At 45.9% G+C, this 12,814-nt stretch overlaps 1 protein-coding gene across 18 annotated transcripts in view; it reads left to right on the top strand.

Annotated features, from left to right (window-relative positions):
* FAM120B (family with sequence similarity 120B) overlaps window positions 1-12,814 on the top strand; it is an 89,335-nt gene that overhangs the window by 13,415 nt on the left and 63,106 nt on the right. For 10 of the 18 annotated variants that reach the window (XM_045058411.1, XM_045058410.1, XM_045058414.1 and 7 more), the window contains 2 exons: window positions 2,635-2,815; window positions 8,911-9,012. In XM_045058411.1, coding sequence (XP_044914346.1) covers window positions 2,635-2,815; window positions 8,911-9,012 — 283 coding nt within the window. The other 8 variants (XM_045058417.1, XM_045058419.1, XM_045058420.1 and 5 more) reach the window with 8 other exon arrangements.

Below are 12,814 nucleotides of genomic sequence, written 5' to 3' on the forward strand. Positions count from 1 at the left end.
CAGTAGGCTGGAGGACAGGGTCTGAGGGGAGCCATGGGGAGAGAGGTTGGAAAGGGTAGAATGTAACCAGATTGGGAAGATTATTGCCTGCCCCACTAGGAGTTTGGACTTAATTCTGAAAGTGACATAGAGCCCTTCAGAGGTTTTACGGAGGACTGCTATTGATTAACTACGTGTTACGTGTGAGGCCAGGGGGGTTACACGTGTTGTGTCTTCCCCACAAACCTTCCATTGTTCCTAACAAAGTGTCACCATCTTCCATTCCAGGTGCGCAAGTTACAGACCTAGCAATTACCACTCCTGGTAACTGTTCTCTCCCTGTCTTGTTACTTGTACCTAGTCAGTTAGTCTCATCACCCTAGCATATGTGGTCTCTGGTCTGAATTACTCAGGAATGGCTGACAACTCTTCCGTGTAGACTTTTGCCCCTTCTAGTCCATTGGCCATGCTGCATGCAGAAATGAAGCCTTATTCTGTAACTCTTAGGGTAGAAACAGTAGCCTTAAGCAGGCCACGGCCTGCCATCACCTCACCACCGCCACTTCTCTAGCCTGGTCAGTCCCTTGTCTGTCATGGCCCGGCATGTGCTCCTCTGCCTCTTGGGAACCTCCCCTGCTCCTTTGCTGCTTCATGGCTACTAGTCTTCTGTCCCATCTGGGCGGTCACTCACTCAGAGAAACCCTGACCAGCCACCCACCTGCGGTAGCGCATGCCTCACTGGAATGTCATGCTCGGGACGGTGCCGCGAGGGCAGGGTCTCGTTTGTTTCTCCCACTGCTGAGCCCCTTGTGCCCGTCACACTGTGTCTCACTGTATCTTGAAGGCAGTATTCCTTTTCTCTCGTACCTTTAGGGCCTTTCCCTTGGTGGCTCCTTCCCTCCATCCTGTACAACTACATGGGTTCTCCTGTCTTGAGAAGTCCTTCACCTCTTCCTCCATTACATACATTGTAGCAGATAAGTTCCTTTAGTAACATAAAAAATTATGGTAAAAAGTAGAATGCAATATGTACTTTAAGAGAATTACAGGTGAAAAAGTATTAAGGAGTTAAAATTATCCTACCTGGAAGCATCCTTAAAAGGTGCTTCATGGAAGGAAAAGAACGTGAGTTAGAAATTGGAGGGAGGGCAGAATCTGAACCCCAGGTGGAAGTGTGCTTGGACAGTAGAGAAGGAGAGGTACGCATGGGGAAAGGCCTGTTCTCAACACAGACTTGGACACCATCCGAGCAGACTCCACTCGAAGTGAGGGAAGTGGACAGAGAAGACCTAAATCTAATTCTGCTTGTTTATTCGGTTTGGTTTTATCATGAGGCTGGATGTGAGAATGCTAGTTTAATACAGACCATGCAGAGATGATTCTCCACTGACGTATCTTTGTACGGCTGTTTGTAGTTACTGGAGGCTGTGCCTCACGTCGCCGGCCTTAATTGTCACGCAGCTCTCGGTAGACACGCTTGCCTCCCTCCTCACATGAGAACATGTTGCGAAAGGGCTAAATGACATTGCCTGCAGTCACACAGCCAGTACTTGGCAGACCCTAGCTTTGAACTCAAGCCTCTAACTGCAAGTTTGACCCTTTACAAGATCACATCTGTGCTCCGTCTCGCACGGGGAGAGGCGGGTTGGTCGTGGTCAGTAGTCTCGAAGTGCGAGCTCGGAAGAATTGGTCAGCTCCTGCTCAGGCCTGGCTTCAGAGAGAGAACTTGGAGCCACCGGAGCAGTTTGCCTGCAGGACAGGACAGGGAAAGGCACACGGGCAAAGGACGGCAGTGCAGAAGTGGAGCCTGCAGGGTACCTCAGTGCCTAGAGGAGGGCAAGGTCTGCCTTTCAGCCAGCCCGGCACTCGGGTCGAGTACGAGGCAGCATCACCCTGGGCTCTCTGCCTTTCCCGTCTTGACCCGGCCCCTGCTGGTTCCCGACCCACGCTCATTTCCCAGTTGTGTGTGGCCTGAAGCACCATTAGGCAAGGGAAGGTGGGTTCTAGTTGGGAGCAGAAGACAGGGTGCCACTTGAGGTGAAACGTCATGGGAGAGGGGCTTGTGAGGTGGGGGGTGGGGAGGCCCAGAAGGGGTGCATTTCCGGGAGCCCAAGTGAGGCTGGGGAAGGCTTGACTATGCCTGAGGAACAATGGAGCTGTTCCACTGTGACCGCATGGCAGTGGTCTCTAGCGGGTGTGTTGGTGGACTGGAAAGAGGACGCCGGGGCCTTGAATGTTAGGGTGAAGGTTTGTGGTAGCCATTCAGACGCTCTGGGGAGGGCAGTGGCTGGACCTTCTTCTAAGAACACAGGCTGTGGGTGCTGTGGAGGGTGGACTGGAGAGGGGAGGAATGGGCCGAAGTCAGTCGGACGTTTTCATAGTAATGCCTGTCATCGGGCAGACAACACGCTGTGTGCTAAGTCTGCTGGTGATTGGGAGGCTGGAGGTGGAGGAGGAATGAGACGATTTCGAGCCCAGATGCCCCGAGGAAGGAAAACAGAGACGCCAGCTTGATGTCATGAGCTTGAGGGGCGGTTGCTCCATTTCCGAGAGCCTAAAAACACTGGCATGTGATACAGGGGTGTTGATTTTTTCTCTTTAGAGGTTACTGTTTTGTTTTCAAGGAGAAACCAGTCATATCTGAATTTTGAACAGATTGCTAGAGCACATCACGTCCAGGCAGAGAGCTACCTGGTGTACAACATCATGAGCAGCGGGGAGATCGAATGCAGCAACACCTTGGAGGACGCGCTGGACCAGGCTCTGCCCAGCCAGGCTTTCGTCTACCGCCCCGTGCGCCAGCGCGTTTACTCCCTCCTGCTGGGGGGCGGCGAAGGTGAGTGGGGCGGGCCGCTTAGCAGCAGTGCTCTCTGGAGTTGGAGTCTGAGAAACGGGCCAAATGAGGTGGAATGCATTCTTTCAGGACGCGGATACGATTGGAAAGGGGTTTGTTTGTCTTTAAAATCTGTCCTTGAGAATACCAGTCACATCTGTACGGCATTAAGGGAAAACGCCAGGGGGCATCTCTCTCTAATCAGTAAACGGTTGATCAGTACTCATTAAAAGAAGAGTGCATCGTTGTTATAAAATCTTATGTTTTATCTATTTATATTTAATTTATTAATTCATAATTTATAATAATAATTCATATAATAATAATTTATTTATATTTAGTTTTGTATTTTTTTTCCTTAGAAGGTTTGGTGGTTTTTAAAAATGTGAAAACCCTTTTCTCCTGCAGGAGTGTGGGGTATGTTTATTATTAGAAGACAGTGCCTACTTACTCCCCCCTCAAAATGTGATTTTCATAAAATAATTTCATAAAATCTAGTACATCATGTTTTAAAGTATAAATGAAATTTTCCTTTAGAGTAGTTGTCGTTTCCTATCAATATTTTCATTGTGCAGTAGCAACAATTGTGTAGGGGGAGGACTGTCAGTGACCAGAACAGAAAATCTGGGGGCCTTCAACGCCAGGTATAAAATTAATTAGACCCTATCGCTCTCTTCGGAGCAGTTTGGGGGGGCATCGTGAGTGGAGAAGAGCACTTCATAGTAGAGACCAGGGACACATGACACGTGGGTCACCTCCTGCGTAAGGTCCTGCTCCCCCAAGACAGGCCTCCTGGGACACTGCTGTCTGACTCGAGAGTGCTTTGATGAGAAACGGGGCCTCTCACACTGTGACCAGGACTGGAGATAGAAGCAGCAGGGTCCCCATGAAAGCATGTCTTTGGTCCTTCTGCCTAAACTCCCATTATTTCCAAACATACCAATACAGTATTGGTGTTAGTATTATTCTGTTATTCCGGAAAGTAAACATTTACCTGACCTAAAGGTGGTGACAGAATTGTCAGATTAAAATACTGTAATCATTCTTTTCCTTGGTGGGAGATGGAGTGGCAGAGTTCTTTGAATCCAGTTTTATTAGATTCCCGGCACTGCCCAGGACATACTGCCTTTTCCCATGTGTGCTGTCAGGCTTCAGAGGCTTATGGGTCCTAAGAAAGACACAAGAAAGATGCTTATGCTAATTTAGAAACAGAAACAAAAGAACCTACGGGATAAACTTAGGGACCAGGTATTGTTTAAGTAATTTTTTCTATTTTCTTATGTGATTCTCTCTCCATATTCACTCTTCACATGAGTGATTTCACATTGATTCCCATGATTCCCATGGATTGATTCCCATGCACGCGCAGCCTGGCAAGTCGAAAGTCTGAGAAATCAGCCTTTTCTTTTAGGAATTACCAAACTTAATTTCCTCTTCTCTTTTTCTTGATTTTTAGGCATTTAAGAAGATTATTTCATTTCAATTCAGACACACCGAATTGTTGCCCATGTTTCTGCTGTAGTTTCAAAGTGCATGCCAGATTAAAACCTCTGAAATTTTGTTTTTCCTGTTAAACAGAGTTTTATTTTTTTAATTTTTAACATTTTTAATTGAAGTGTAGTTGACATACAATATTCATTTTAGGTGTACAACACAGTGATTCGACATTTATATAAAATAAAAAACGCTCAGCATGATAAGTATGGTTACCATCTGTCACCATACAAGCTTATTCCCACATTATTGACTACATTACCTACGCTGTACTTTCGTCTTCGTGCCTTATTTATCTTGTAACTGGAAGTCTTCTCCTTAATCCCCTTCCGCTGTTTCATCCACCCTTCCCTCCCCCCACCTCGTCTCTGGCAACCTCCGCTTTCTCGGTATTTATGAGTCTCTTTCTGTTTGTACATCTGTTTTGGTTTTTTTTAGATTCCACGTACCAGTGGAAATTATATGGTACTTGTCTTTCTCCATCTGGCTTGTTTCACTTAGCATAAGACCCTCTACACCCATCTTTGTTGTTGCAGCATTTCATTCTTTTTTATGGCTGGCTGATAATTCCTCTGTGTTTGCGTGTGTACCTTTATCCATTGGTCTATCGGTGGACAACTTGGGCTGCTTCCATATCTTGGCTATTGTAAATAACGCTGCCACAAACATAGAGTTGCACATATCTTTTCAAATTAGTGTTTTCTTTTTATCAGGGTAAATACCCAGAAATGAAATTACTGTATCACGTGGTATTTCTATTTTTAGTTTTGTGAGGAGCCTCCGTACTGTTTTCCGTAGCGGTGGCAGCAGTTTCCACTTCCACCGACAGTGAATAAGGGTTCCCTTTTCTCCACGTCCTCCCCAGCGCTCGTTGTTTTTGTCTTTTTGATTCTAGCCATTCTGACAAGTGTGAGGTGGCATCTCATTGTGGTCTTGATTTGTGTTTCCCTGATGATGGGTGACACTGAGCATCTTTTCATGTGTCTGTTGGCCATCTTTGGAAAGATGTCTGTTGGATGTCTTTGGAAAATGTCTGTTCTGGACCTCTCTCCCATTTCTTAATCAGATTGTTTGATTCTTTAGTGTTGAGTTGTAGGAGTTCTTTATATATTCTGTATACTAACCCCATATTGGATATGTTGTTCGTAAATATCTTCTTCCATTCAGTAGGTTGCCTTTTGGTTTTGTTGATGGTTTCCTTCACTGTGCAGAAGTTTTTTAATTTGATGAAGTCCCAGTAGTTTATTTTTGCCTTTGTTGCCCTTGCCTCAAGAGACAGATCCAAAAAAGGATCGCTCGCACCAATGTCCAAGAGTTTATTGCCTCTGTTTTCTTTAAGGAGTTTTATAGAAAAATCTCTGAAATTATGTGGCACCCCAGATAACAGACTAAACCCTAGGATTTTTCAGCAGTATCTGTTTCTTTTAAGAGGATCTCAGGTAACACTTTACATCTAGCTCTGGGTTTTGGAAGGATTGCGGAGTTTAACTGCGTCTGTGAGAGGGATAATTTGAATAAAAGTGAAAATGCTGCCATCTGAATATTTAGGTTTGGAAAAGTCATTAACCAGACTCTAAAACTTAATTCTTGTAAATGTTGACATTTTCTAGCTACTGTGCACTGCCCTTGTGGCCTCTCATGATAGAGGAAGGAAGTGAGGACGCACCTTGGGTGTCCCTGTTGCCCAGCAGCTCACGCGGGGAGGGGCAGAACCCACAAAGTGATTTAATGCTCCTTTACTTGCCCTGCACCTCAGAAAAATACTCATGTTAATATCTCTGTCACTTCCTGTATCCTGGCCCACAGCTTCAGATAAAAGTTCATTTAGGGAGTGAAAGTTCAGATCAGCAGGGCGGCTTTAACTTTAATCCTCTGGCTAGCTAATTTGTTATGTGATAGAAATTGCGGGTTTTCATATTCAAGCCTCTGTGTGGTCAGTACCTGACAAGTACTGCGTTTTCAGCAGCGTGGTTCACTCTTGTTCCGTGACTGTATTGTGTGGTCAGTGAAACTCATTGGGTTTAAGTCAATCACCTTAAAAGCAAAAGCTTTTGTTCTTTTGTAAATTAAGAGAAACTTTGTTAAGGGTTAATGTGGACTTAACCCTACTGGCCTAAATCGTGGAGAAAAGAAGGAATTTCCTGTCTGTGCTGATGAGAATTCTGGAGAAGAGGGGGAAGCCGGGGTCTCTGCTGGTCTTCGGCCCAGTGCGTGCCTTGCACAGAAGCAGGGTGTATGGATCCTATTGAGCTGGTCTCACTGGGCTGGGCAGCTCTTCCTGGATGGTAGCTGAGTAAGTGACTGCTGTGTGGCATTTCTCTTGGAATATGTGTCCAAAAACCGACTTCTCTAGGTCTTAACAGGAGAGGAAATAAAAGAAAATGTACCTGGTGTTGTTTAATAAAGGATACCAGTGCCTATCATGAAACTTCTTTCTTCTCATGTTGTTTGGAATTAAAACTCTGAGAAGTCAACCCCAAACCCTTATATGTAGAGATTTGGAGCAGTTGTAGATGAAAGATGACATAAAATGTGGTTTTGTAAATGTTTCAGTCTTGCTAAGGAGACAGTCGGCAGACTAGGCACGTGACGGTGGTTGAGTGTCCTCATCCAGCGAGACGCCAAAAGCCGGTGAGGTTTGTCTTGGGTGTGAGAGAATGCTCTCCTTTTGGAAATAGTGGCTTAGAACACCATTCACTCAGCTGACTGTTTTTTAGGGTGGTGAATACCTTGGCCAAGAGGATTACGTAGAAAGTAGGTTGGGTGTTTTTGTTTGTTTTTTTAGCAGCCATAAGAATACTATTCAGAGTTTCTTTGTTTCTTTTTCTTTTTGTATGTGTGGGATTTAGGCTAAGTTGAATGTGTTCATTAAAGTTAGTAAGCATCTGCCCTGGGACCCTGACGACGACTCTCTCCTGGTACCAGGAGCTCGGTCGGGTGGGCAGTGAGGGGAGTAAGCAGGCACGTGCAGTGTCGGCCAGAGAACTGTGGTGGGGAAGCACACAGGTCTTGAGTGGAGGAAAGGGCGAGGGGAGGGGTGTGGACCACATCCACATGTGGAGATGAGAAAGAGCATGGTGGGGTGGAGGATGGGAGGTGCTGTAGCCGGGGAGCAGGATGTGAGCCAGAGCTGGGGTCCTCGGGGGCCCAGCCGAGCAGCACACAACCCCAGGCACCGGTGAGCCAGAGACCTAGGGGTGCTGCAGGCCCGCCGTGCACAGATCCAGGTGAGGACGCCAGGGCACATGGCGTGTGTTGGGGCGGGGGCTGCGGGGCTCTACGTGCTCCCAGGTCTACATTCTTATGCTGGCACCTTGGGCTTTATTGTGCGATTTCCATTTAGGGTGTGCAGCCTGGTCTAACTTTCATTGCAAAAAAGCAAAAGCCAAAAAGCCTGCATTTACATGGACAGTGGCTTGGATGGGGTGAGTCTGAAGACAGTCTAAGCAGGGCTGGGCCGTGTGGGGAAGGAAACCAGACCTCAAAGGGTCAGGGGGTGGTCAAGAGGGCCCTGGGGAAGGGGAGGCAGGCGTGGAGGCAGGAGGTTTGGGTGCTGAAGAGACAGCAGCCCGGAGACCCCAAGCTAGGTGAGTGTGTGCGGTAGGAGAGCCACCTTCCACCTTTGCTTACGGAGTAAGGTAGAACAGAAGACAAACTGAATTTTTTTCTAATTTCTTTTTCAATCGTTTATTTATTTTTGAGAGAGGTAGATGTGAGCAGGGGAAGGGGCAGAGAGAGAGGGAGACACAGAATCTGAAGCAGGCTCCAGGCTCCGAGCTGTCAGCACAGAGTCTGAGTGTGGTTCGAATTTGCAAAGGTCGAGATCATGACCTGAGCCAAAATCGGACGCTTAACTGACTGAGCCCCCCACGTGCCCCATAAACTGAATTTTTAATAGCAGTTAATAATCCAGCACACACAATGCCTGTTTTATTTTTTACTTTATTTATTTATTGAGAGAGAGAGAGTGAGCAAGCGAGCACACACATGAACAGGGGAGGGGGGAGAGATAGAGAGAGAGAATCTTAAGCAGGCTCCACTGTCAGCGCAGAGCCCCACATGGGTCTGGATCCCATGACCCTGGGATCGTGACCTGAGCCGAAATCAAGAGTCGAATTCTAAACCAACTGAGCCACCCAGGCGTCCCAGAAATGCCTTCATTCTATATTATTCCTACCAGCTTTTTGAACTGTCTAATGTCATAGTAGTCTTGATAGTTGCATTAAATAGTAGATTGAAGACCAGAAAGGACTGTCCTCCCAGTTTTCACTAAATGCTATGTGGAGCAGTGTGAGGGCCCAAAAGGAAGGACATTATAGGAACCATCTAGGTGGTTACCTCTGCCCTCCATCATTGCTTACTTACCCAAGTTATCCTGCCGGCTCTCCCACCCCAGAGGTTCTTGTTCTTGTTGAAATGGGATCGGAGGGTAGGGAACTAATTGTTGGATGCCTGAGGTCCCTCTCAGTGACCTTGGATGTAAGGACTCCCTGTACTCACCAGCTTGAAATTGGTCCCCGGGGGAGCTGGGTCTGTCTCACTGTTAGCCTGGTGACGCGTGTCGGTACTCATGCGTATCTGTTGATCCGGCTGTCTCTACTCAGATGGCGCCAGCACCTGCCCCACTGTCAAGGAGTGGTTTGTGTACTCTGGGAACCCACTGAGGCACCCGGACCTCGTCAGGCCTCTGCAGATGAACATTCCAGGTACAGACAGCTTTGGTTTCAATAAATCAAATTTGTTCACCATTTGATACAAATCCAGTAATGGATCCATTGTGGAAACATATTTTTCTAGAACTGCGCTTAAGCCAATTTTCATTTTAACCCTGGGCCCAAGAGGAGTGTATCTGTCTAACAACATTCAAACATAGCAGAGGAAAGGGCGTTCGACAGCTGGGAACAGTCTGGGCCAGTCTGCTGCCTGACTGCCTCACCCCACCTGTGCTCTGTTCAAGGCCCACACTAGGGGAGAGCGAGCCACTCCGAGACGAGCATGGCTGCGGGTCTGAGCCCATTGCTGCCAGATCCCCAGGCCTCGTGCCTGGTCATCGCTCAGTAAATGTCCACCAAATTCACAGGGTTGGGTTCTTGATATTCTGATTAAATTAACTCTTGTCTCTTCCCTACCCCTGGAAGTGTGTTTTGATGAACTGAAAAGAGAAGAGAAAGGGAAGTTATTTCAGCTGGAAAAGTAGATTTTCCTTCCACGAGCGTTATCTTAAAACCCTTAATGGGAGGGAAGGAAAAACAAAGTCACCTAGAAATTAGCTGAAGTCCTTTCTTCCTGTGAGTTCTTGGTACCTACACAGGAGCACGGATTTATGACTCAGGTGGTGTTCTACACAGAGGCAGGTCCAAGTGGGGGGGGGGGGGGCGGTGAGGGTTTATTTTTAGTGTCCCTTGTCATTGTTTCAGAGAACAAATATTTTCTAAAATTTTGATAATCCGTATTTGTATGCATTAAATTCTCTCATGCCACTATTATTTTTAATCACGTGGGCCTGTAGTTTACCAAATAAGGATGTGAGCACTGCAAAGTATTTTTCTTCTAAATAGAATTGTACTGGGGGAGAAGGTGAGGAAAGTTATTGTACAGAATATTTCCTTATTCTCTCAGTCAGTGATAGACGCACACCTAAAAAAGTACTTATCAAAAAAACAAATGAAGATGAATTGACATTTGTGTTTACAGCAAGAAATATTTTGAAAGGATAACCAAAATAATTTTTCAGAAATGTTTTATTATTTCCATCTTATTGTGTCTTTCCAAAAATAATATGAAAAGGGATTATTATAGTTTTCTAAATGGTTTGAATTAAAGAGAATGTTTGGCTATTCGTCATTATATTATGAGTTAGTTTTAAAGGCCACTCCCTAAAATGTTTTAATAAACTCTGGAAGTCATAAAATTATCACAGAGACTCCTTCTGGGGCTTATGCAAAAAGTCTCCTTGGCATGACTGGCCCCACAAGGTTCTGCCTGTGATGCAGACCCACGCGGGGCAGCGTGCCGGGCTCTGCTCTAGGAAGAGCTCGTGCAGAGGGCCGGGTCTGAAAGGCTCCTTTGTCCCCCATTGCCAGTGACCTGGATGTGGTCCTGAGCTTCCGTTGCTGATAATGTACATGAGTCGCTCTGCTTGTTCATGCTTGTGTTAATGATACAAAAATGACAAAATTTTAAATTTATTTTTTGAGTGAGAGAGCATGTGCAAGTGGGGGAGGGGGGGAGAGAGAGAGAGAGAGAGAGAGAGAGAGAGAGAGAAAGAACAAGCGGGGGAGGGGCAGAGGAGGGGAGAGCGGGGAGAGAATCCCAAGCAGGCTCCACTGTCAGCCCGGAACCCGCTGCTGGGCTCCATCCCATGACCCTGGGATCGTGATCTGAGCTGAAATCGAGTCGGACACTTAACCGACTGAGCCACCCAGGCGTTTCCCACCCCCCACCCCCCCGCCGCTGCTTTTTTAACAAGATTTTTTTTTAAATATTAAATACTTTTCTGTATCCATGAGGAAACATGCCAAATGGTTTTTAAACTGAAATGGAGGAACAGACTGTCCATGCTTCTGTGACAGGCGTTTTTCGAGGCTGAGACTACATGTGGTTAAAAACCATGGAATCCTCTGACCGGTGCTTTCCTTACACCTATATCAGAAGACTTGACACCTGTAGGTGCCTCTCATGTGGGTGTGAAATGCCCCTGAGGTCTGATCAGAGCCCTTGTTCCCAAGTGAGGCCAGTAGTGCTGTCGGTGGAAGGAGTGTCACCTCAGGACACACGTCTGATTTTTCTTGTTCTCCTGAGAGAGCTTCAATCAGGTTGATTCCATAAATGTTATATTTTCAGTGAATCTCCTGGTAGAGAGACCAGAGTGTTTTTCTCTTAAAGGCTTTCTTCTAACAGCACATTTGATTTAGCTTGCTTTCTTAAATAGTAGAAATAAAACGGAAATCATAAGATATTTTTCAACAAAATGGAAAGGAAACAGGGGAGCAGAAAAATTGCAGAGGTTACCTAAAAAGGAGAAAGAATTAAAATTGACCAGTCAGGGAGCAGAAAAGTAAATGTCATCACTGGCATATTTTATTCAGGTTGCTCACTGATCTTCCTGTGTTCCCCTGTGTGTGCAGGTTGTAGACAGTCAGATGTCCCCCCCCCCCCCGTGTGTGTGTACAGGTTGTAGACAGATGTCCCCTGTGTGTGTATGTAGGTTTTAGGCAGTCAGATGTCCCGTGTGTGTGTGTGTGTGTGTGTGTGTGTGTGTGTGTGTGCAGGTTGTAGACAGTCAGATGTATGTGCGAGTGCCTAATCTGTGTTACAGGGATCACGTGTTGCTACGTGTTACAGCTCTCATTTATCTCACCACATATCGTGAGACCTGCTGTTTCCAATGATGCAAGAAGGGTGTACCTTGAAATCTAGCTTCCTTTCCCCAGACACAGCTCTTGAAGAGTCTGGGGACATGCAACCTGCTTTCTTTCTTCTTCCTCACTTACCAGTGTTCCGCATTTCATGGAATGAGTCTTGGAGCAAACAACAGGCGGGCATTAGAAATAGCATTTTTATCTCCAGAATTGGAGATTTTTTTTCTTTAGACAAAGTAGTAGTGATTTTCTCCCCCCCATTGTCATTTTTCAGTCCCCATAAACGTACCCTTATTTTAGAAACCTGGGACAGCTGATTATAGACTTCTAATTGGCAATTTGTCTACCTGCAGTTTTTTTCAAGTGTTGTTCAAGAATCAGTAAATAAACTTAGTATTTCTGGCTATATAAGGACATTTTACTCACCAAAATCTTTCAGGTCCTCTTAGGAGACTTTTACAAAGTGAAATGACATGAAATGGTACATTTCCTGAAAGAAGGGCTGTGTTTGACTCATGTCTCCTTTGCTGGGAAGTGGTAGTGAAGCTTTCTAATTTCAGCCTCTCTTCTATATACTGTTGACGCTTTTCATCTTGACACCTGATGGGTGCAGATCAAGAAAGTTGTCAAATGTTGGCAGCTTCTATGGGTGGTGAGTAGAAATCCCCAGCTGCCATCGGGTGCACACCAGGTGAGGAGGTGATGACAGGACGGCCCACTTCTGGAACTGCCTACCTGAGATCTTGGATCAAGAGAAATGGGTTTGGTGGGCCGTGGTGGTTCAAGTCAGTGAGGTGTCTTGATACAAGCGTGGGTCATGATCTCGCATTTGTGGGATTGAGCCTCGTGCTGGGCTCCTTGGGATTCTCTCTCTCCCTTGCTCTGCTCCTCCCCCGCTGTGTGCACATGCTTTTCTCTCCCTAAATAAATAAATAAATAAATAAATAAACATTTTTTAAAAAGAGAGAAATGGGTTTAAAACCTCAGTTGTGGTTTTCTTTCCATTTGTAAAAATAGTTTGAAGATTTGTCGGATAATGTGTTACAAATACACATTTGAGTCATAAGCCAACAGTTGAATTTCACACTGCTTTTTATAGCCACATTCACTGTATTTTGAGTGCATTAGGTAGATGTGGTATAACAGT

Source organism: Felis catus, chromosome B2 (genome assembly GCF_018350175.1).
Source record: "Felis catus isolate Fca126 chromosome B2, F.catus_Fca126_mat1.0, whole genome shotgun sequence".
NCBI classification, from domain to species: Eukaryota; Metazoa; Chordata; class Mammalia; order Carnivora; family Felidae; genus Felis; species Felis catus.